At 46.8% G+C, this 23,572-nt stretch overlaps 1 protein-coding gene across 2 annotated transcripts; it reads right to left on the bottom strand.

Annotated features, from left to right (window-relative positions):
• Positions 1-1,254: 1,254 nt before the first annotated feature.
• Positions 1,255-23,190, bottom strand: BACE1 (beta-secretase 1). Of its 2 annotated transcripts, none has more exons than XM_016134896.2 (9): positions 22,438-23,190; positions 8,965-9,053; positions 7,256-7,472; positions 6,595-6,657; positions 5,776-5,910; positions 4,725-4,826; positions 4,219-4,368; positions 3,775-3,946; positions 1,255-3,178 (listed from the first exon to the last, which is right to left on the bottom strand). In XM_016134896.2, exons 1-9 carry the CDS (start codon positions 22,696-22,698, stop codon positions 2,937-2,939), a joined length of 1,431 nt encoding a protein of 476 aa, XP_015990382.2. In that variant the 5' UTR covers positions 22,699-23,190; the 3' UTR covers positions 1,255-2,936. The 2 variants fall into 2 exon arrangements, with proteins under 2 accessions (XP_015990382.2, XP_015990381.2); XM_016134895.2 differs by having other exon boundaries at positions 6,595-6,732; positions 22,438-23,188.
• Between the last annotated feature and the right edge of the window lie 382 nt (positions 23,191-23,572).

The following is a 23,572-nucleotide window of genomic DNA, read 5'->3' as shown; positions in this document are numbered from 1 at the left end:
TACATATCAGGATAGCAAAGACATTTCTTTTTAGATCCATGTAGATTCTCTCCTGTTTTCGTTTCTCTCTTCCTTTTTTATTTTGCTTCCTTGCCTGTCAGCTCATGGACATATTCTTTCTCTTCTCTTGCATTACTTGCCCATGCTTATTGACTGGCATCATCGTTAGGAGCTGGGTTTTCCAGGACCTCCTTGGCATCTTATAGGGTCATTGAAATGGCATGCGTATATCCCCCTTTGTAGAGGTCAGGAGGACCACTTTGGTTAATGAAATATTAATGTTTCCAGTTTGGTAGCTGTCACAATCAGGGAATGTGGCAAAATGGAAGACCAGTTCATTTGTTCTTTTCATTTGGCGGGGGGATTCATTTTTTTATCTTATAATCTTCAGATTTTATTTCCCCTCAACTTTGCAGCAGCCCTTGGGCCACCTGCAATATTTTTTAGGATCCCCTGAAAATTTAGAAATTAGAAATGAGTATAAAGAATATTATGTTTCTTTTCCACAAATCTTTGAAGCCAAAGGAGTAGAGAGAAAAGGAGGGAGTAGGTAAGGGGGTTTAACTGCTTCCTAGTAAAAGCTCTTGAAAGCCAACGATAGCAGGAAGACAGGTGTTTCAGAGAGTTGTTCATGAGAGCTGGGGCCTCATTTGTTGCTTTTTTCTCTTGTTCAAGATCAATCAGAAAGCAACACTGAAGTTTTGGCCACCCACGTTCTCCCTTTTCATTCTGTCCACTGGCCTGCCACAATAGAAGCCATTCAGTCCAATGGGAAAGGCCCTTAATGCAGTGAATGGAGATGGAACAGTAATTTTTCTGGAGAATTTAAAAGTAGAGATATATAATACATATTTTTACAAGAAAGAAGCTGTTGTCAAGATTTTCTTTTACACTTAGAGTTTAGTTTCAGGGCAGAAAGGAAGAAACTGTAAAAAGGAAAATAAGCACAAGTTTTCTCCTAAAAGAAAACAGGACAATAGGACTTACTAATGAAGGGGTTTTATGCCCTGGAAAGAAATGAGGAAAAGGCAGTGTTCCCCAATGTGGGTAGAAATTATAAAGCAGAAGGTGGCATTTTGATTTCACGGTGGCAGTTCTGGAAGTTTATTTACACAGTAAGTTCCAAGGTGGAAGTGGACACTCTCCAGCCTTTCCTGTCAGTCTTTGTGGTTATGGGCTGTTCCTGGTCAGCCAAAACAGCACCAAGTACAGGGGAATGAAGAAAATTCAGAGAGGGGGGAAAAAAAACGTGACTCAGTATTCTTGGTTTTATTGGTTTATGGCTTGTGGTCAGCTGGCTGAGGCCAGGATCTCCAGAGGCCCTCCTTGTATTTCCCTCTCCCTCATCGGGTACTTCCACACTTGGCAGGTCCCATACCTGGAAGCAGCGTGTTGACCACCTAGGAATAGGATCCAGTGGGTGTACTAGGAAAATTCATCCCTTCCCACTAACACTGGCATCATAGCTGACTGTGTTAGAACTGATAGGAAATGAACTTGGCCCCCAATACATATCCCAAGACCCAGCCTGGGTACCCAAGTACTCTTAGGGGTGGGGAGTAAAGAGCAGGATGGGGAAAGTATGGCCTCCACTGAGGGGCTCTTGTGAAGGAAGTAAGGAAGCCCTAAAGCTGCCATCCTTTCTCCAAGCAGCTTTGTTATTGAAGGCGATGATGCTAGAACCATAAAACCCTGTGTTCCTGACACTCTTGGTATAATACTTATGCCACTGTGGGATGCTTTAGCCAAATAAATAGAGGGGACATTAGAAGAAGTGAGAAGCAATGGCTCCTGAAGATCTTTACAAGAAGAAATCCAGGCAGGGGTGTAGGGCATCACCCCGATGCCTGTTGAATGGATCGTCAGAATTCTGCTTTCAAGTAGGAGTGGTCTCCTGTTTATTTTTCTTAGTACCTCAGCTACAAAGCTCCAGAGGACTAGGGTGTTGGAGGTGGGAGTGAAAATGTAACCAGGAAGACAAATCTCAGCTCTGCTGTATTTGCTATATTCTAACTGCTTTCTCATAGGGCACCTGGGGCAAAATGTTCGGATAGAGACAACTGGAATTAATTAGGTAGAAAATCATTTGTTAGATTGAACTTCTTAGTGGGCACTTTGCATTTAAGAGAGCTAAAGAGAGCTTTTTGGCTAAATGAGCCCTTCTCATCTCACTTTCGGTCAGGCAGCAACCACAGAAAAGAAAACATTAAGAAGTGACACCCATCTTAGGAGATGAGATTCTATCTTGGAGATGAAGTCTAAAACTAGGACTGGCTTGTGGTCATGTTTCTGCCTTTCCTAGTTTTAATCCCAACTGTTCCCTGTCTTCACATTCCCTCTCGTCTTCCAGCTGTCCCCATTTGTACACACATTCAGTCTCATTTGTACAGATATTCAGTCTATTTTTTGTTTAATTCAAGAGGCAATTTTTGCACCAATGTTAGGTTTGTTGATACAGTTCCTTTCTCAAGCAAATAGCAAACTGCATTCACTCCTACTGACTTTGGCCAGCAGGGAAACAAGATTGGCCCTTTCTCTGCCAGGGTACTGCAGAGACACACATTGGGGTAACCTGGGTGTGATGCCACTACTTCTGAAACTAAGAAAAGAAGAATACTTTGGACTGGAGAACTGAGAGCGTTGGTGGGCAAAGGTTCCAGACTGAAATTTGAAACAGCAGAACTTCCAACTCAAGTTTTAAGTGACCAGGAATATTCTCACACCAGAGCGTTTCTTTCTTCCCTCTCCTGTTTCCTACAGGTACAATCCCTGTAACCCACCTTGCCAGCTTCTACTTTTCTGTCAAGAACAGGCATTTGGTGGGTGGGTGAGGGTCCTGAAGTGCTCTGGCCACAGGTGCCATCTGTGTCTCCTCGTGACCAAAGTGAACCACCAGATGTGGTCCAGGGGAATCCGTCTTCTGCCCATGGGCCTCCTCACTTCAGCAGGGAGATGTCATCAGCAAAGTCATCATGTTGATGGCGTAGACAGCGGAGACAGCGCCACTGACACACCATGAGGCAGAGTGGCAGCATGAAGAGGGCGCAGATGGCAGCCATGACATAGGCAATGGTCATGAGTGTTGATTCATCTGTCTGAGGAATGTTGTAGCCACAGTCTTCCATGTCCAGGGTGACAAAAGGGCCTTCCACTGCTGCCGTCCTGAACTCATCGTGTACTAAAGAAATGGCAAATGTGAGTGAGCAGGTTTCATTGTCATATCACAGGATTATACAACAAAAAGAACTCCTGATAGGCCTTGAAATCAGCCTATGGGAGGCCAGGTGGAGGCATATCTCATAGGTCATTAGGAGTGATGGCCTTTTCCTGTATACCTATGTAGTAGGTCTGATACGTAAAAGTCTGTTCTGAGTTGACTAAAAAGCCAACCTCATACACACTGAGTAAACTCACCTGCCACTACTGAAATCCAGTTGCAAAGCCCTGCTGCCATTCTGAAGTAGCATTCAACCTTACCATACTGCAGCTGCCAGGGTCACTATAGGCTCCACCTGCTGCCCTTGGATCTATAGTTTCCCAAGGTGCCAAGCAGCTGTTGCTTCCCTGGGTCTCCAACAGAGGTTCTCAGTCCAGGCAGGGGTCACCATGCCAGGCAATACCAAAAAAACACAAGCACTGACACTGGATTTTGCACAACATGTTGACTCTGGCCTGAGGCAATTGTTACCACCTCCCAGGCTCACGGGCCCAGGTATACTGACTGCTGGACAGGGAGAACATGGATAGACTGACCCCACACTCTGGCGCTCTCACCATGGCAAGAACTGACAGCAAAGCCAATTCGTTTTCGGGCCCGATCAAAGATGACATAGAAGCCCTCCATGATAACAGCTCCCATAACAGTGCCCGTGGATGACTGTGAGATGGCAAACTTGTAACAGTCGTCTTGGGACGTGGCCACGTCTTCCACTGGACGCAGGTATTGCTAAGGATAAGGAATCAGAGTGAAAGTATGTCTTGCTCTCTTCCTCACTCCATCCTTCACCTCATCTCTGCCTTCTAGGTATCTATGCCCTGAGGTTACTCTTCCCTTTGTCATCACTGAGCTCTGAGAGGTTGGTTTTTCCAAGAGCCCTTTACCACTGGACACTCATCTATTTTGTCTTCCAAGTTATAGGAAACCATGCCTGCTCACTATCTCCCTATATGTACTTTGTCCTCTTCCTGGGATCCCACTGACTCAGATTAGGGACATACCTGTGGAAGGATGGTGATGCGGAAGGACTGATTGGTCACTTCACCCATTAGGTAGAGTGAGATGACGGGGAAAATGTTCCAAGGAGTAGTCCCTGCTTGCCAGCACACCAGCTGTTCCCCTAGCCAAAAGCCATCTGGAAACTTCTCTGTCTGTGTTGGTAAGAAAGGGGTAACAATGAGGAAACAGCCTCTTTCACCATCTCTCTGCTCCTGTTTTCTGATCACATTTACTGGGCTCTTGATTTGCTTTTTCATGGAATATCCATACTCGGGAAAGGTAAACTGAAACCGAAGAATTAGAGAAAGAGAGCGGGAGAGAGGCCTAAACTCTGTAACAGGGTGGTTGTGTGATGAGCAAACAGGCCCATGGAAGAGAACAGTTTTTAAGAGCTCTAAGCGGATGGGTCTAGGGGTAGACATCTTGTCTCCTGTTTGAAGAACGTGACTTTCACGGACTTCCTCTCACCCACTGTCATCTCTGTACCCCCGTCCTTAGTCCCACTGACCGAGGAGGCTGCCTTGATGGATTTGACTGCAGCTTCAAACACTTTCTTGGGCAAACGAAGGTTGGTGGTGCCACTGTCCACGATGCTCTTGTCATAGTTGTACTAAAGGGGAGAGGAGCTGGTTAGAATAGTTAGGAGACTTGTTTGATGCCAGGCTCTGGCCAGAGTCAGAAGGGCGAGTCTGACTATGCGGGGTCCTGCTTGGGTTGGCATCCTGGCCACTTCTTAGGTGTATACCCTCAGGCAAGTTACTTAACTTTGGTGCCTCAGTTTCCTCATCTTTAAAATAAGGATAATAATAGTACCTACCTCAAAGAATTATAAAGACTAAATTAATACAATTGAAGTGCTTAGAGTGGTGCCTGGCACAAAGGAAGTATTCAGTAAGTATTAAAGCATCTTGGGTGGGCAGACATTCTCCAAGTCTTGAAAATAAAAATATCATGTACAGTGGTCTTAACTTTTCATAGTACATTTATATCTACTCTAATTTAGCATACATGAAGAAACAAGGTAAGGAAGACTCAAATGGTTTAGCTGCCATTTATTGGGTACTGCTGTATGCCAGGCATTGGAATAAACACTTTATTCATTATCTGGCTTCACTGTAGTCTTTGGAAAGCTATTTTCACCTATTTTACAGATGAGAAACTGAAACACAACATAGTAACTTGCCTAAGGACAGATAGCTAGCACGTGGCAGACCTAGAAACCCAAGTCTTCCTGACCACAAAAGCCGGACTCTTATATTAATCATATCATACTGCCTTGAAAAAACTTGCCTAAGGCCATAAAGCAAGGCAGTGACTAGGGTCCAAACATGCTTTTTTCACTACTAGATCATAAGCCATGTTGTCCCTGTGAAAGTCCCTAGCTCCAAAGCCCAGGCCCTGCTGTGTGACCCTTGTACTCCTGTTCTGGGCTCAGCCCCCAACCCTCTCCTCAGGTCTTGCACCTCTGCCTTGTCCTCCCAACCTCATAACCCAGGGTCTGACCTCACTCTGTGTTGCCTCCCCGCCTCCCTCTTCTTGGTTCCCCTTGGTTTTATTACCTCCTTGCAGTCCATTTTCAGATCCTGTCCATTGATCTCTACCCGCACAATGATCACCTCATAATACCACTCCCGCCGGATGGGTGTGTACCAGAGGCTGCCTGTGTATAGTGAGTGGTCAATACCTCCAATGATCTAGGGAGAAAAAGAGGCAGATACCTGAGTCCTAGCACAGAAGGATGGCAAGTCACCCAGGGAGCGAGCAATAGAACCAGTAATTTCTGGGGGTGGCAAAGCCCTCTATAGATCACCTTTCTCATCTTGTTTCTAATCAAATCATGACCCAAGTGACTTACAGTTTCTAAAATGTGTTAAGAAAATGTGTGCGGGGAAGAGACTTTCCAGGATTTTTATTATTTGTTTCAGAATCACACAGTCCTTGATATGAAGTTCTTTAAACCTAAACTAGCACAATAAATGTTGAATGAATGATTTTTTGCTTCTATTATAAATTTTATTTTCTCTGCTTGTTGGAGATGGAGCACCATTCACCAGTTGTCCTAATTAATTAATAAATAGACTTTCAAACTTATATCTCTGCTTTCTGATCATCAGACTGAATAATTTTCATTCAATAGGTCTAATTTTCATTTCCTTTGAAATTTTCCTAATCATTTCTGATACTTTCCAAGTTTATCATAGGTGCCTTGAATCCTTTCTGGAATAATGCAAGGAAGAAAATGATTGAAAAAGAAAAGTGGGGCTGGGGAGTATAGAGATTCTAAATAGTGGAGCCTAAGACTAGTGTAGCTTTGGAGGGGAGGCAGATGGTACCCACTTCTCTACCCAGTGCCAGGACCTCCCCTAGGACCTACTTACCATGCTCCCTCCAACTGAGGCCAGCACTTCTGACTGGTTGAGGGGGAAGCCAGCACCACAAAGCTGCAGGGAGAAGAGGTTGGGAACGTGGGTCTGCTTTACCAGGGAGTCAAAGAAAGGCTCCAGAGAGTCATCGGGCTGCAGCAGAAAGAGACAAGGAGTGAACCCTCACACAGAGGGCCCTAATAGACTGAGTGCAGCTTTCTGTCTCAGCTGGAAGGCAAAAGCAAGAACTTGGGGGATGTTCCTTGGGAAAGACCATCTTGAGGTGCTGAGTTTAGCAGAGAGAGGGTTGGCGAGAGACACTGGTGATGAAAACAGAAAAGTACTGATGGACCCACAGATCTCTAGGAGCTTTGGTCCCTGCATGCCTAACCTGTTTCAGATTAATGGGCAGTCTTATTCTTAAAGATCTTAATCAGTAGAAACCACAGCCTATTGCTGTACCTATCACAGCATCTCTCATGATAGTTCTTCCTTCTAGAGGGATAAAATTCAGACTGCCATCCTGTCTCCTTTTTAAATAATCCTTTAAGCTGATTTATTTCTCTCGCTTAGTCAATTCCCTCCCCTTTTCTTTTTCAACTCCATCCCTGTGTAGCATGCAGTGTGCAGTGTGTAGACACAGTGTCTAAGGCTAGGTAGGCCTTGTTCCACTCACCCTGGCGATCTCAGCATAGGCCAGCCCCAGGATGCCTTCCCAGTTGGAGCCGTTAATGAAGAACTTGTCTGATTCAGTGATGGCAGCAATGTTGGCACGCACAGTGACATTGGGGCCATGGGGGATGCTCACCAGGTCGGTGCCCAGCTCCCCCTCCCACTTCCCCTGGGTATAGGGTACATACACGCCCTTCCGGAGGTCCCGGTATGTGCTGGACCTGTGGAAAAAGGGAGAGATGTGTGGATGCGTAAGGACAACTGGTATAGGGATCCAGTCTCAAAGCTATTCCCAAAGGCCTAGCCTTATCTCAGTGGCATCCCAGATAAGTAAGATACTTTTAAGCTGCTCAACAGAACCCGTAGGGAGATCAATCACCCAGAACAGAATGTAAAGTGGCCTTGCAAATAGAAGGGGGAAACTGTTCCTGGGGCTTGCTTTCCTGTCTCCATAACTCATATTCCTAGATCTTGAGCTAAGGCCCTATGAAATACAAGCCTAGGCTTTGTGTATTGTGCTTTTTGCTGCTGAAAGGACAGCTAGGGGGCATCTCCCTGCCCCCCGCTCCATCAAACTCCCAAAGAAAAGGAGCCATTGATTCTCTTGCTGCCTTGGGACCCAGTGGTACCATCTGAGTGGCAGAGAAAATACTAGGCAGGGTGAATGTGAAACCTCTACAGGTTCTTTCAAAGGAGGGATTTGCATAAGCATCTCAGCAGAGCATGTAGGTATTACATACCACACTTGTGTGAAACATGCGTATCTACATGTGACACCCCCACCTGTTTAATCATGCCACTAACCAGGGCTGTGTGTGCCTAATGGGGGACAGTGATGGGACTGGGACAAGGACCTAGAATAAATTCTCTTTCATTGATTGTGAGCACAGCCCACTTCCTGACTGCTTTCTCTAAGGGAAGTTAAAGGGAAGGCAGCCTTAGAAGGCCAGGAGTTGGGGAAGGTGGCTTTGGCATCTGCCTAGAAGTTCAAGAATGGGATTTAAGGCTCTAGTCACAAGTTTTCACACACAAAGATACCTCAGACATTAGATATCCTCATGTCACTTCCTGCTTTCATGCTAAAGGGACTCCCAGGTCATTCCTCACTACCTCTCCTACCTTAAAAACCCACTTCAACCCTTCCTTAAATCCAGCTGCTGAACTCCGGATGGTGCAGGGAGAGACATTTTAGCTTACAGCCCCTGATACTGGTCCAGGCAGTGGGCTTTATGCAAGGCTCTTTCTTCACTTCTGTGAACTGTGCAAAGTCACCAAGAGAGTGGCTTCAGGTGAGAACAAAACAAAGCAAGCTATCACTGCAGCTTCCTCAGCCTAGACTTCATTGGTGTCAGAAAACAGAGCGACTGAGGGAGTGTAGGGTAAAGTCTCCTTGCCTCTTCATTCAGGAAGAGAGAATGAGATCCCTGAGAATCCTCTGGAAGCTCTGGGGCTGCTCTCCTTTCCCTCCCACAGGAAGCTGTCTGGTTTCAGTAGAACTTCCTGGCTGCCCCTCAACTTAACCTTTCCTCAAATCCACCCCCACCCCAGTCTTCATTCCTAGTCACTGTTGCCTTCTTTTCCTTTGCCCTTCCCCAGCAGGAAGATAGGATCTGAGGAGCTAGTTTTTCTCTCTGCACTCCTGTTTCTCTCTGACCCCTCTTGGCCCTGGATCCTTGGGAAGGATTCTTCCCTTCAGCTCTCCCCAGGACTCACAGCTGCCTCTGGTAGTAGCGATGCAGAAAAGGGTGAGGGGCAGCCCCCACTGCAAAGTTACTGCTTCCTGTGTCCACCAGGATGTTGAGCTGTCAGAGAAAGGGGAGAGGAATACGTTATTGACAGGAAGCTCTGGAGCTACCACCACAGTGTCCTTCACCCCTCCAGCCACATAGCCTCGTTTTGAAATGTCCAAGATGAAGCTTCCATGAGGCAGGACTGGACAGGCAGGCACCTGTCTAGTACCATGACCACAGACAGAACATGGTGTCCTATGACATCCTCAGCATGGCCTCAGACACCTTGTATCTGCATCTGCTTCTGTCTTCTCTATAGAATCAACATTTTCTGTGTCATCAGAGCCACATTATCTCTGTGTGTGTATGTATTATCTCTATTCCTGTCTCTCTACCCTCAGATTTCCCTTATTACATTGTTTACCTCTCTGATTCTGTATTCAGAGCTTGTCCTTTCCCCTCCTTTTCTGGTTTTCCTAGGAAGCACATCACTCAGTAGGCAGCCTTGCTTGCCCCCCTCTAGCTCGGAAAGGAGCTGTTCTAGGAGCTGGCACTGGCAAGGGGAGCTATGGAGGCCATGATGGCAGGTTGGTGCCCATGTTTTTGACTCTGCCTGCAAGAATGAGGCTTCCCATGAGGGGCTCCCCTTCTGTCTCAGAGGTGACACAGACCAATGAGTCCTACCGTCGACAAGAAATGGTGAGGAGCCAGGAACCCAGTATGCTGAAGGAACACGGACAGGTGTCTTTTTAGTATTCCTTGTGTAGCTCCTAGCATCTCTTTTATTTGTCCCTCCTTCCTCTTTTGATGGCCTGACCCCTCCCTTAGTCAATCCAAAACCATTTTTTGAATGACTACTATATCCTCACAGGCAAAGAGGAAAGGCTACTGTCCTGAGAAACACAGTCATCTGTAAAGTGAGTCCTTTCTTGCCGACTTGCCAGGTCCACCAACCTCAGCTTCTCCCCTGAGCTCAGGGCTTTTCTTTTCTGTACGTTTCCTCCTCAGTGCAGTGAAGTCAGCTGACATCAGTTTGGTCCCGGCTCTGACATTGTCACCTTAGGCAGGTCACCATACTTCTCTGGGCTCCAGTTTCCTCCTTTCTGCTGGCTCCTTCCTGCTCTTAGTGGTCCTCTGTGGCACTGCTGACTGCACCTCCCCCAAGGGCTACTCAGGCTTCCTGGCCTCCCTGAGTCTCCAAAGACACCTCTTCACTGTCACCCCAGCTCTCTGACCCTGCCTTGGCCCTCCTTCCCAGCTCCCCACTCCTGGCTTGGTTCCCATTTCCCTCCCTGCCTTCTTCCTGGACTTCTCTTGATGTCCCTTTCTCTGGTCTCCCAGCAGCTACCAGGCTCCAGATGCTCTGCTTTTAGAGAGAATCAATAAAGCTGGAGGCACAGTAGTTCAGATTTCAATCAACAAAGTTAATGATTAAAAAGGCTTCTTCACCCACCTACTCCCCAGGATCCTCCTCCCCCACCTGTCAGGACTCTGCTCCCAGCCCAAGTTCAGCCTCCTATAGGCAAGGATCCCTCCTATCATGTGACCACAATACTGGTCTCCATGGCTCTTCATGGGAGGACTGACTAGAATGTGTGCCTGGCCGGCTCTAGGAAAATATCACCACTTTTTACACTGGAATAGAGCTTTTATCTGGAGACTTGATATCCCAGCTGTTTCAGGCTCACCCTCTTCTAAACACCTCTCCTCTCCTGCAGGGGGCGGGGCTCTTTCTGTAGGCCACTCCCTCTCCAGCCAGGAGACCTGGCCATTCTTGTTGCCCTGCCAGTCCCAGCCTTTCTCCTTGTCTGAGGAAGAAAGATCTCCCCTTTTCACCTCAAAGGGGGTCAAGCCCAGGGAGGAATGACCCCCTCCACTCCCATTTCGCTCCACTCCCTGCACACTCATCCTCTAACAGGAATTCAGGCCACCATTGATCTCTCTTCCCTGCCGGGACTCCTGAACCGCGCCCCGCCCCCCCGCCCCACCGCCAAATGGGAAATCAAAATAAGCAGTTGAGATTTTCTCCTGAGCAAAATGTCTATCTGTCCTCTGCAGTGCAATCCTGCCTCTGAGAGAAATGATTTCTGGTCTTGTGTTTTAACATTTCTAGTGCTAGCCCCCTGGCCAGCCTCCCACCGAAGTCTTTTATAGGGCAGGGGCGTTTGGCAACCAGGGCTACCACACTCACCATAAAACAGGGCAGTTAAGGAGAGTCTGAAAGAGGAAAATAGTGCTGCCAAATCTTCTAAGCAGACGCTTTTAGCTCTTGTTTCGCCTCTTATTTCACCCAACAGAGGCCATCAGATGGGACCTCCCTCACCAACAACAACCAGTCATTGCAACCCGCCTGGCCAATCCTTTGGCCACACAGGCCAATCCTTTCTCTCAGCTGTCCCTCCTCCTGGCTCCAGAGGGACTTCCACCTTGGCTTGGGAGCCAATTCCCTCCTCCCTTCTTAGGCACTTTACCCCTTAATTATCACTGTCCTTCAGGTCCTTCGACTATCCTGCTGTTCCCCCATCTGACTCCCACCCCAAACCTGCATTCTTCCTACTGGCATTTACAAATGCTGAGTCTATACATTAAAAAAAAAAAAAAAAATCTTTAATCTCACATCCGCCTCCAGCTACCATGTCTCTCCTTTCCCTTCACAACCTAAGTTCTCAGCCAAGCTGTCTTCATTTCTTCACCTCCCACTTATTCCACAACCCATTCTAAAAGTGAGTTTCGCCTCTATCCCTCCCTCCACTATAAAACAGCCTTTACTACAGTTAACAATGATTTCATGTCACCAAATACAAAAGACATTTTTCAAATCGGGCCTCATTTTACTTGCTTTCTCCAGATCATTCAATACTGCTGACTTCTCCCCCCTTAAAACACTCTTCCTTGCATCCTACTGTGCGGTTGTCCTCTCATCCCTCTGGTCATATCTTTTCTGTCTAGCTTTGGGCTTTGGCCCTTCCCCTCTTCTGCCATACTCTCTCCCTAACATGGTCGCAGCTGCAGTTACCAGCAAAATGCCAATAACTCCTAAGCTTATAGCTCAGCCATTTCCTCCGCTTTGAGATCCAGAAACACATATCAAACTGCCTCAAAGATACCTCAAATTCATGATGTCCAAAGCTGACCTTACACACAGACCTGTCCATCTGTCTTTTCCCAGTGTTCTATATGCTAGTGAATGACATCACCATCCATCTGTTCCATAAGTCAGCAACTTCAAAGACATCCTAACACTTTCCTATTCTTCACATTTCTATCCAATGCCTCAACACTTAACAGCCTTAAAAGATTCTTGAATGTATTTATTTCTTGCCATTTCCCTTGCCACTGGTAGGCCAAGCTATCATCATTTCACCGTGCAATATGACTGTGGCTTCTCAACTGGTCATGGCACATCTAGCACCTTTGACCTTTCCAACGTGTTTTTGCACTTTGGCTAGAGCGATCTTTTCAAAGTGCAAATTTAACCATGTTAACCCTCTCCAGTGTCAGTGGTTTCCCTTTGCTACTAAAATAAAAACTTAAAGCATTAACATGTCCTACCAGGTCCTTCATGGTCCAGCCCTGCCTCCATATCTAGCCTAGTTTGTCTCATATTCCCCCATGCCCTCTGCCTACTAGCCACACTGGCCTTATTTCAGGTCCTCAAACCAGCCATGGTCCCTCTACTCAAAGGCTATTGCACAGGTCATTCTACTTGCCATCTTAACTACTCATCTTCTATCATCCTTCAGTCTGAGCTCAAAAGGGACTTTCTAAGGGAGCAAGACCAGGTGTTATTCTCTTGTTAAAATGCTGCCATAAAACTTGCCACTCTAATTTCACATTGACTCTCATCTCCTTTTGTATCTGATTTTTAAAATTCCCCATTGTGTCCCTAGTAGGTATCACAATGACTAGCAGTAAGTATTTCTTAAATTAATGAATGATTAAAGGAAAGAAAAGGGGAAAGAGCTACCTTATATTTTGGGTGAGGAAGGGTTCCTTCAGTGACTCCCAAACTGTGAGAATTTTTAGGTTATAAGTGTGGCTCTGTCTCAGACCTGCCTTCCTCTCACCAGGCCCCCTGGTTTGACACAAGATGTGAGTCTTTAAGCAGCCTGGAGTCCTGGAGCCATCTTACTTCTTCCACATCACTTGGGGCCCTGCCAACTCAGGAGTCTCCTAGCTATTGCCTTTAGATGCCCAGGGGACCGAAGACTGGGGGTTAGGGCTAGGTCAGTGCCAATCACTTAACAAACAAATGTACCCCTGGGACCTTCGAGGGAAGCCAGCTTCATGGGAAGTGCTAACAAGCACCAGAGGGAAAGACACACCTGCCCATTTCACTCTGCAGATAAAGCTCCCCTGGGGAAGTCTTCAGCAATAGATGTTGGGTGATTAGATAGGTATAGAACTGGTGAGTTTAGGGTAAACTCTTTGTTCCCCAAATCCCAGCTGCCTTGGTCCCAGCTCACACTAGCAGGCAGCTCAGATACTTCAGGATAAAAAGATCCTTTAGGAGTCATCTGTCCATTAGCCTGGAGAGATGGGGCTCTTTGCAATTCTGAAAGATCTCTATTGAGATCCACATTTCTTGGTAGTTTATCCTAGGGTGTTACCAGTTTGCAAGCCTCTGGGGAGGGGGCTTTAACTCTAATTCTTCCTACTTATAATTGTCCTAGTCTATTTCCTTCTGTTTGACCTGAGAGTTGATGGGAGAAGAGTTCTTATACTTTTGTATAACAAGCCTTTTAGCTAAGCTGAGATGTAGAAGCCCTTCTTCTATATTTCTGAGGAGGAAACTGAGACCTAGAGTGAGTAAGCAACTTGACCCATCTTACACAATAAGCCACAAGGCCAGGAGAAGGATTTATTGGTTCTGACCAAGACCAAGTCCGGTCTTTTCATCTTCTTTACCTTTCCATCTCTCATTCGAGAGAAAGCATATGGTAGATTGTTACACTAATGAATCATACCCCCTGTATCCATGTCCTTGTGTGATCCCCTCTGACACTGACTCTGGGCTTGGCCATGTGACTTGCTTTGGCCAATGGGACATCAGCAAAGACGTAAAGCTGAAGTTTGATAAGTGCTTGGGCATTGGGCATTGCCCTCTTGGAATGCTGCCCTGAGGTTGTATGTGAAGCTCAATGTGGCCTCCTTGAGGATGAACGACTTCATGGAGAAAGAAGCCCAGCAGGCTCAACTTAGTCTGGCCCCGAGCTGACCCATGAGCTGAATGTAGCTACATGAGTAAAACCAGGTAAGACCGGTAGAACCACAAGCCAAACCACAGAATTCTGAGAAATAAAATGGCTCTTGTCTTCAGCCACCAAGTTTTGGAGTAGTTACACAGCATGAGATAACTCATACAAAACTATCTGAATTGATAGTAAAAGTATCTAAATGGGATTAATTCCTGGGGTTCTTGACCTTGGGGGCACCTAACCAACCATAGGTCAACTCCAGTGGTCACTTTTCCCCTTCATCCCCATGCTTCTTTTGAGGTTTCTCAATAGCACCACGGTCTCTCACTTCTGTACCTTCGCGATGCTGTTTTCTTTGCCTAAAATGTGCTTTCCCAGTTTTGTCTCACTTCCATTAAACTTTCAAGTCACAGTTTAAACATACTTTCTCCCAAAGGTCTTGCCCTGATGCCCCCAAACAAGATTAGGTCCCTCCTCTTGTAGGTCCTCAATAATACCTGCGCTTCCCCGTATATCACTCATAAACTTTTAATCATTTATCTAATGCCTGTCTGTCCCACACACTGTGAGCTCCACAGGGTGGGAGCACATTTGTGTCCTTATTATCTAATTCTTACCTAGCCCTCAGTAGGTGCTCCATAATGATATTTTTAAACTGACAGTAATTACCTCATTTCCCGTAGTTCTCTGTGACACTACAGACTCTTGCTATTAATTCTCAGCCCCAGAGTCTTTGCAGGGATGATATTCAGTCTGGTACTATGCATGGTGACGATGACATTGACACTAACCATAGCCATGCAAGCTGACTGAATATCCACCAAGTTCTTAGAGTAAGTTGTAGTGACTTTAGGGATCCTTGCTTCCAGAGCCTTCTGAGCCAATTCCATCTGCTTTCCTAAGTGGATGTTCTCAGACATGAGCATACCTAAGGCTGAGAGAAGGAGCCAAGGAAAGGACATAAAGAGCCTAATGTCAGCAGCTGCGAGTGGCTGAGGGCAGCAGGGCACCCAGCTCCTGCCTCAAACTGAGTCTAGCGATTGGAACCTGTCCAGCTTCCTCCTACCTTGACCAAATCAGCTGACCCAATGAAAATGGATTCCTTTCCCCTGACAGATCCCCCACCTTCCACTTCACTCTCCAGGCTGAAGCTGGCAATTGATACCTGGGAACAAGCAGGCTGCCAGACTCCCTACCTTGGATTGGGATTTTGTAAGGAATCCCAAGGTGACTGGGTCACACCAAACCTTATCTAGTACACCCTCCCCTGTTTAGACAAGATGCTCCATTTCCCCCCAGCCTTAAATCCAACGCAACCAATATTTATCAGTGCTTCTGATTCGAATGAGATGGTGGATATGAATGGTCAAAAATATACACATCTGTTCTAAGACGATTGCCAATTTTTTTTTAAGCAGCAGAACCCTTTTCCAATCTCATGCAGAATCCCAATGTCCCAAAGAGAGAAAAAGCAGAGATGTTCTGTGTGAAGGAGAGGTTTTACTTCTTCTGTGTCCATCCCATCCCCAAGGTAGCTGGCAAACCCCTCGTCTGTGAGGTATCATGGCTGCTATTAGCTACTTGCTTTTCATTATCAGACCTAAGTCCTTCCTGTTGTCTAACCATATCCCACCCACAGGTCACAGTGGCTTTAATCTTCTCTGGGTCTGTCATCAGTTGAAAATGAAGCTGATGCGGCATAAACCCACTTTCCCCCATGGCACCTGGGTCATGCTCAGCACATAGGCTTGTTTGCTCAAGCCATTGGGAGATACCAGGGTTCGCTTCTTGTGCTCATTGGCAAAAACTCCACAGGCACTGGAAAAGAATTATTGGCGGCGTTCACTGAGCCTGAGAAGCCAACCAAGGAGACTGGACACAGTAGGATTATAGTGGGCAGCAGAGAGGGTAACCACAGGGCTGTCATCACTTCGAAGATTTGATGAAAGGATGAGTTGTGATGGGAGAGGCAGGGGAGGCAGGGAACTCAGCCAGTTACTTTGTGTTTTTGTCAGAATCTCTGAGAAAAAAGTCCTAGGAGTCTTGGCTCCTCCATGTCAGCCCCTAGCACTAATGATTCATCACTCTCCTCAGAGCACGCACCTCCCTTCTCGGGATCCACTGGCCACAGCACCTGAGGATGTGGCAGATGAGCATCAGTGAATGCTTCCCAGTCCTCTGTGGCCCCCTGCCAGGGGAAGCTCAGGGCAGCTCTAGGACTGGGAAAATGGCTTGGCTCCTTCCCAGAACTCGCCATTGCCCAGGCCCCAAAGAGAGATGGCTTCAGCAGACAGAGAAGGTAGTTGTTAAGTAGTGGGACTTCCCTGGGAAATGTTTTTCTTCCTGGATTTTCAACCAGAATTTTCTGCTTAGCTCTTTATTGGAGATACTGGAGAAGGGATCCTGACCTTCAACCTTATTGAGAGGGCATAGTCTTTCTCAATGCCCCCACTCCCAGATGAACTGTTTCTTTCCTGAGCTGGGGAGGCAGAGAAGGAGTTTGTGAACTGACAGCAGAAGGGTCCTAGCAAGGGCCCATGTGCAACCTGAAGCCCAATCCCAGTCAACCCTGTGGTCTCAGGGATTGGGTAGGCACCCTTAGAACTGGGATTTCTCCTGCTTTGTCTAGCTTGGAGGGTGGTTCTTTGAGTTCAATAGTTTTCAACATATTTAGTACCAGAACGAGAGAGAGAGAGAGAGAGAGAGAGAGGAGAGAGAGAGAGAGAGAGAGAGAGAGAGAGAGAGAGAGAGAGAGAGAGAGAAGAGAAAGGAAGAAAAAGAAAGAAAGAAAGAAAAATATAACGTAGAATTCCACTGTATTAAAACAATAAAAGTTGAGCTATTCTGGGAGGGCCAAGAAGTTTGGGAACAGGTAGGAGTGGGGAGTACTTGGCAATGGGAAGAGTGGAAGGTATAGAGTTTACCTTTCTCCTAACCTTCTCCCTCATGCTCATGGTCCCTTTACAGAATTTCAAAACCCACAGTTTGGAAACTATTTTAAGCACAGTGGAGGAAAACCACTTAGCCTTTCTTGGTTTCTGAAACCCTGAATCCTCATCATTTTATATTTCTCTGGTCATTTTGTCTTGCTTCCTTGATCCCTAGTCTACAGATGATATTTTTTCCCTGATCATTTTCTTCTTTTTTTTTTTCATTCTCTCAAAGAGTATTTCATTTGCTAACGTGGCTTCCACACCCACCTCTCTGCAGATGACTCTGGGTCTACCTGACTAGTCCTAATTTCTCTCCTGGTTTCCAGATCCCTATTCTTATCCGATTGCTGGATCCATCCACAAGAATGGTCCATGGGCATCTCAAAGTCAACCAACATGTCTCAGACTATAGAACACTGGAAAGAATCCAGTATTTGGAGTCCAAAGACCTGAATTTGAACACTAGCTTGTTCTTAGCTGAGTAACTGGGTGAACCACTTAATCTCACTGACCCTCAGTTTTCTCAACCCCCAAACAGATGTGCTAATACCCATCTTGTTTAATAAAAGCAGAATAATACATACGACATTTTGGTAAACTATCTTATGCTTTAAAAGCTTGTTCCTTTTGCAGTGTTCCCTGATGTAAACTGTCAGAGAGGTTGGAAGGAGGGGAAGCACCTTCTTTTCCCTTTCCCTTACCAGGAGCAAAGACCACCTGGGTGAACCGATAGGTGAGCGCTGGCCCTCAAAGGACCTCTGCCCCTTTCTGTCCTCACTGCTACCACCCTTGTTTAGGCCTCTTGCATCCCAACTGAGATCCTCCTCTCAGGCTCTAGAGTATCCAAGTTATCCTCCACACTGAAGGTGTTTTCCTAAAATCAAAACTACACCTGACCATTCCTCTTCTCATATATTACAAGAACTCAGCTGCCTCTAGAATAAAACTCAAACTCCACCCAGCCTCACACCACCCCGACCACAACTTCCAGTTTCTTAGCATTGCTCGCGCCTCTCTTCATGAAGTGTTCTTCCCTACCACCCTCCAAATAGCAAAGTGTTCTCCTCTTTCTAGGCCATATTCAAATGCTACCCTTTTCCAGCAAGCCTTCCTAACACCCTGTCAGAAGTTACCACTTCTTTCTCCGCACTTCCAAGATTCACTGTTCTTCTATTTGTACAAAATGCATTTTGTCTTGTGTGTTATTTAGGTGGTTATATGTGTGTCTCATGCCAAATTGTGAGCTCTCCAAGTGCTAAGACTATGTATGACATTATTTTTCTTTTCTGCATACAATAGGTGCTCAAAAAATATTTGTTAAATTGAATCGACTATCACCAGATTTCAATCCTAACATTCCGTTATCATCTTGTACTTTGACAGTGATGCTCATACCATCATAATGAAATGACGTTCCTTCATTTAAGGAAAAAGAATAAAAATACTTTCACTAAGAGCTCTAGTTCTGCAGTTACAGTTGCCCATCAACAATCCTATTCTTACAGTTTCTTTATTCATTTGCTCAACATTTTTAGGTGCATGTTATGAGCCTGGTACTGTCATAAGTATTAGATAAAGAGAAATAAGGCACTGAAGAAAATAAATACATTAAAAAGACATTGTTTTCAAGAGCTTGATGTTGTATCAGGGAGACACACAAAAACAGTTATATTACATTTGGATAAGTGTAGTAAGGGAGATATGAGTGGGTTTCATTGGAGAATGGAAGAGGGATGTTCATGATAAACTCTTTTTCTCTTCTAGGACACACAAATAGGTGGCTGGGTGTAGCAGGAGGAACAAAGGTAAGATGGGGATCTCAGCTTAGTGGCTTGCCGCCTCACCAACTGTTTACCTTTTCAGTTTCTATTCCTTCTGCTGGAAGCTATGAATCATAAGAGAATATATGTGTATATATAGATATTTATTGTAAAGAATAAAATAATCTATGTAGAATATATTTTTAAAACTTTACATAAACTATAACTATAAATTCAGGTATATATTTTATACAAGTACTGCTAAGGCATCGCTTTCTGCCATCTTGCCTATTCCCTTAATGGTCTTGTTTTCCTCCATTCACCCTATATCAGAATCTCGAAATCATTTTGACACCTTCTTCTTCACCCTTCACACCAGTGTCACCAAGTCCTTTCCATTTGCGTTGTACTATTCCTTGCATCCTGGTCTTCCCTTTTTTTTCCATCTTATCACAGCCTCATACTGTCCTTGACATAGTGCTTCACATTTGGATTATGTGACAGAAACTCCTGTCCTGTATCTCAGTTCCATTTCTAAAATTCAGATATCTCTTCATAAAGATTGCTTTCTTTATGTCATTCCCCTACACAAATAAATCCAGCTTTTCCCTCTGCATGAGAAAGTCCAAACCTTATAGCTTGATGCTTAAGGCCTTTGGAATTTTGGTTCTCTCTTATTTACCCAAACCCATAACATTAACTGGACTGGATTTCTCATTGAACAAATATGCCTAAGCTCAAACACACATACTCATTTTCTCATTTGTTGGTGGAGCCTCTCCTGGTCTGCGGGACCTCATCTTAGGGAGGGGAAGAGTGGATATACAAGTAAAATGCAATAACATTTCCATGGGACAGGTGAAATATCTCCCCTAGGAATGGCCTTCTTCCTTCTCCATCCTTCAAAACCATGCCTACAGCACACCTCCTCTGTGAGGCTTTCCCTGATTTTACCTCTTCCTGAACACCTATAGCACTCACTCTTTGTACTATTGTAGATCAGTGCTTGTCAAACTTGAGCCACAGCCTCTGAAATTGACTCAGTAGGTCTGGGATTGGGCCAAAGAATTTACATTTCTAACAGGCTCTAATGACAAGGTCTGGTGACTTCATTTCAAGGGCCACCGTTATGGATTACCTTGTACCAGCACTCGTACTTTCACTTCCACACTAAACTTTTTACAGGCAGAAAACTTATGTTCCATCTCTTTGTGGATCAGCCCCCAAACTCAGTAATTAATTGCATGGCACATAGAAAGTGCTCACTTTTACTTGTTCAGAGAATTCTGCCATCCATATTCTTATATGGTACTTAAACCAGCCCACCAGGCAGGGAGAAAGGGCATCCTTCTTGCAGACTGTCGGGGAAAGAATCAAAGTCACTGCAGAGCAGAGACTGCTGTCATTGATTTAGGTTTGGAGCCATAGTGTAATCCACAGTCCTTTTTTCTCTTTTTTTCTTTTTTAAAATCATTTTTGTTGTTCATCATCTGAAAACCCAGTTTTTAATTTTTGGTTTTTTTTATTTTTCAAGTAGAGTTGAAATAATTCAATATTATTTTATATTCACAGTCCTTCTGATGGTGGTCTCCTTGGCACTGGCTCCTTGGGCTGGTGTTGAACTTTAAGCCTACTTTCCCCTTCTCCCAAAAGGAGCGGGAAGGAACTGCCATTTGTTGGGCAACTACTCTCTGCCAGTTTCTGGGCTGGGGGATGTATCAACAGGGGTCCAAGGAAGTACAGTAACTAGTCCCTCGGTTCTACATATGTAAAAACCACAGAGGCCCAGAACACTCAAGTTTTTATGCTTCATCACATAGCACAGAAGAGGCAGAGGTGGCTAGATAAGAGAAAGTGACTTCATATTTACAGGAGCTCAATTAAGTGTCCAGGTGCACAGTTCTAGGTGCTTTCATCTACAGTCTCATTTAATCCTCACAATTACCTAGCAAAGGAGATCTCATTTTACCTATTTTAAAGAGAGGCAATGGCCTCAGAGAGGTTATATCATTTGCTAGAGGCCACATAGCTAAGAAGAGGAAAAACTGGAATTCCTGGTTTGTCTGACTCCAAAGCCCTTGTTGGTTTCACAGCCTTGTTCTGTGTCCATGTCACGGGATCTATGCACAGTTTTCACAGCACATCATGGTCCCAGGTCTCCATGTCCTCCTGATCCCTGACGACACCTGGCATCCTGGTGACCATGCAGCTGGGGGCCTAGATTCAGGCTATGTCCTCAAACTGAGGACTGATTTGAGACTGTTTCTGGGTAAGTTAAGATGCACAAGAAAGAGAAGGGATAAGTAGTGGGAGACCAGAGACTTGGATCAGCCGAGAGGCAGGAGGGCTAGATGGCAAGGACCTAGGAAGGCTTGCTTCCATCAGGTAATTGGGAGGTGGAGGCTTGCGTTTCTCCCAGGTCCAGTGTAAGAGCTGTCCAGGGAAGTGTAGCTGTTCCTTCTATACATAAATACACTTGCACCTTCACAGACCCTCCCAAGGACAGGAGTCCTGGACAGAGATCCAGGGAAGGAGAGTGGCTCACAGAGATGTGCAGGCCCACGGTCAAGGTGACACACACCAGCACACACAGACTGTCCTGCCACCCATGCCCAGATACCCACAAAAGAGACAGATGTGCATAGAGGTCAGCCACAGCACACCATGGAGGGCTGCTCGTGCCCACACTCCCACGCATCCACAGAGGTACAACCTCCACCAGCCACCTCGGAGGTACCTTAGAGAACTGTAAGGAAGGATGGGAAGAGCCGGCAGTATTTTCACCATCACGGCCATGTCCATCCCCGCTCCCCCCAGCACCTATCAGCTCATGGAAGGAGTCTCATTCTTAGGAGAGGGTTCTGGCTCCTTTGCTGCAATTTGTCCTTTCTCAGTTCAGTCCCCTCTGGCCTGTGCTCAGAGGCTTGGAGGCATGGAGCAGGGGAGGGGCTGGAGTGCAGATGCAAAGGGGTGAGGGTGGAGGAGGAGGTGAGGGGCTGAGGAAGACAAGAGTTTGTCCAGGGCTTCTGGGTTAGACTGGAGGTCAGAGGAGCTCAGACACCTTACTTTGCTGTCCATGTAGCAGTCCAGACAGTGGGAGAAAGGGCCTGACCCAACTTGTGCCAGGATTCCTTGGTCTTCAAGGTGCCAGGAATGATGGTGGGGACCCCAACTCCAGGAACAGCAGAGGAGGGGATAGGGTTGGGCAACCAAGATCTGGAGTGGCGAGGTTGGTGGGCTCAGGCTTGGCCAGGGCTGACACCTGTTCATAGTGCCCCCTATGGCCTGGACCCTTCCCCAGGTCAGGTTCTCTGCACTGAAGTGTCTCTCTTGCCCTGCATCCTTACTGAGGGGAGGCTGGAAAGCCTATGAGGGGAAGGGAGGAGGGAAAGGGGAGCTTTGGGAATGACTGTTACCAATATGATCCCAGAGGAAAGGATTGGGAGAGGGTCTCTCCTGCCCACACCATCCAGCCCACTTTAGCAGGAGCCAGCATGCTGCATCCCCAGCCTGTCTTCACTCTGCTCATGCAGGAAGTAGGGTAGGGCTCGCCTGACGACCTTACCGTCTGTGGGGGGCTGCCCACGGTCATCTCCACGTAGTAGCCCTGACCGGACTTGCCCCTCAGGTTGTCCACCATCTCTACAAAGCTGCCCCTCCGGCCAGGATCCTCCAGCTCTTCGTCAGTGTCCCGGGGCAGCCTCAGTCCCAGAGGAGTCCCCCCAAGCCCACTCCGCAGAGGCAGCCTGATGCCAGGCTGAGTGCAGTGGGCAGGCAGCACTGCTGAGCCCATCCACAGCAGAAGCCAGGGCAGTGCTTGGGCCATAGTGGGCCCTGGCCTTCTGGCCTGCGGGACTCACTTGGGCCCACGTCTGTCCCTGTTGCTTGCCCCCAACTCTGGTGGTGGCTTCTCAGGAGAGAAAGCTGTGCGGCATCAGGGCGCCAGAGTCTGCAGGTCCCTGAGCCAGCCCCGGGGCCAGGCTGTGGGTATCCAGCAGGAGCAAACCGCAGAGAGGGAGAAGGAGAAGAGACAGATCCTGGTTACATCTGGCCAGCGGCGTCCAGCCTCAGCATAGGTCTGGGAGAGGACAGCTTGGGGCCTCCGGGCGGCTGGGAGGGGCGGGCATGGCAGGTCAGCAGCGACTGGTTTCTCCGTCCTCCCGGCAGGTCAGCAGCGGGGGAAGAAGCAAGGCTCCCGGCTCCTGCAGCTGCGTTTGCTGGTTAGGCCACCATAATCCAGCTCCCAGCTCTCAGGCAGGCTGGGGAGGCGGAAAGACTTGTGGCGGCGGCTGTCAAAGCCAAGGGTTTTCGCTGTTCCCTGGGACGGCTGGGAAGTGTAGTCTTCCCTGGGCAGGCAGCCCAGCTTCCGGCGCTGGTGAGGGGTCTGGGATGCCCTCTGCCGAGTCGGAGTCCATCCTGCAGGACCCTGGTGAGCAAGATTGCCTTGGCTCTAGCAGTATGGGAAGGGCCATTAGGGTAGAGTGTCAGTAGACCTCTCATTCTGTCAGTCCTCCATTCTGGCACCCACTGTATGCCAGGCATTCCGCCAGGCACTGGGGCTACAGAGAGATATAAAATGCACATGAACCAAATAAAATGATGTGGCACTAAGGAGTAGAGGTTTGGGGGGAACTCTGGGAAGACTCAGTGAAGGAGGTGGTGGTGATATTTAAGAATGGGTGGAATTTCCACAAGCACTG

The sequence above is a fragment of the Rousettus aegyptiacus genome, unplaced genomic scaffold (assembly GCF_014176215.1).
Source record: "Rousettus aegyptiacus isolate mRouAeg1 unplaced genomic scaffold, mRouAeg1.p scaffold_m13_p_5, whole genome shotgun sequence".
Classification (NCBI taxonomy): Eukaryota; Metazoa; Chordata; class Mammalia; order Chiroptera; family Pteropodidae; genus Rousettus; species Rousettus aegyptiacus.
The sequence above is the reverse complement of the archived record's forward strand: the minus strand, read 5'-3'. Positions and strand labels throughout refer to the sequence as shown.

Bases quoted from the DNA above. Each gene is read 5' to 3' on its own strand.
- BACE1 (XM_016134895.2), bottom strand. From the start codon at position 22,698: ATGGCCCAAGCACTGCCCTGGCTTCTGCTGTGGATGGGCTCAGCAGTG. The intron at 4,827-5,775 runs GTAATAAAACCA...TCTCCCCTTTAG, and splicing joins TGAAAATGGACTGCAAGGAG to TACAACTATGACAAGAGCAT. The intron at 3,179-3,774 runs GTGAGAGCGCCA...CCATTTCTTTAG, and splicing joins TGCTGTCAGTTCTTGCCATG to TACACGATGAGTTCAGGACG.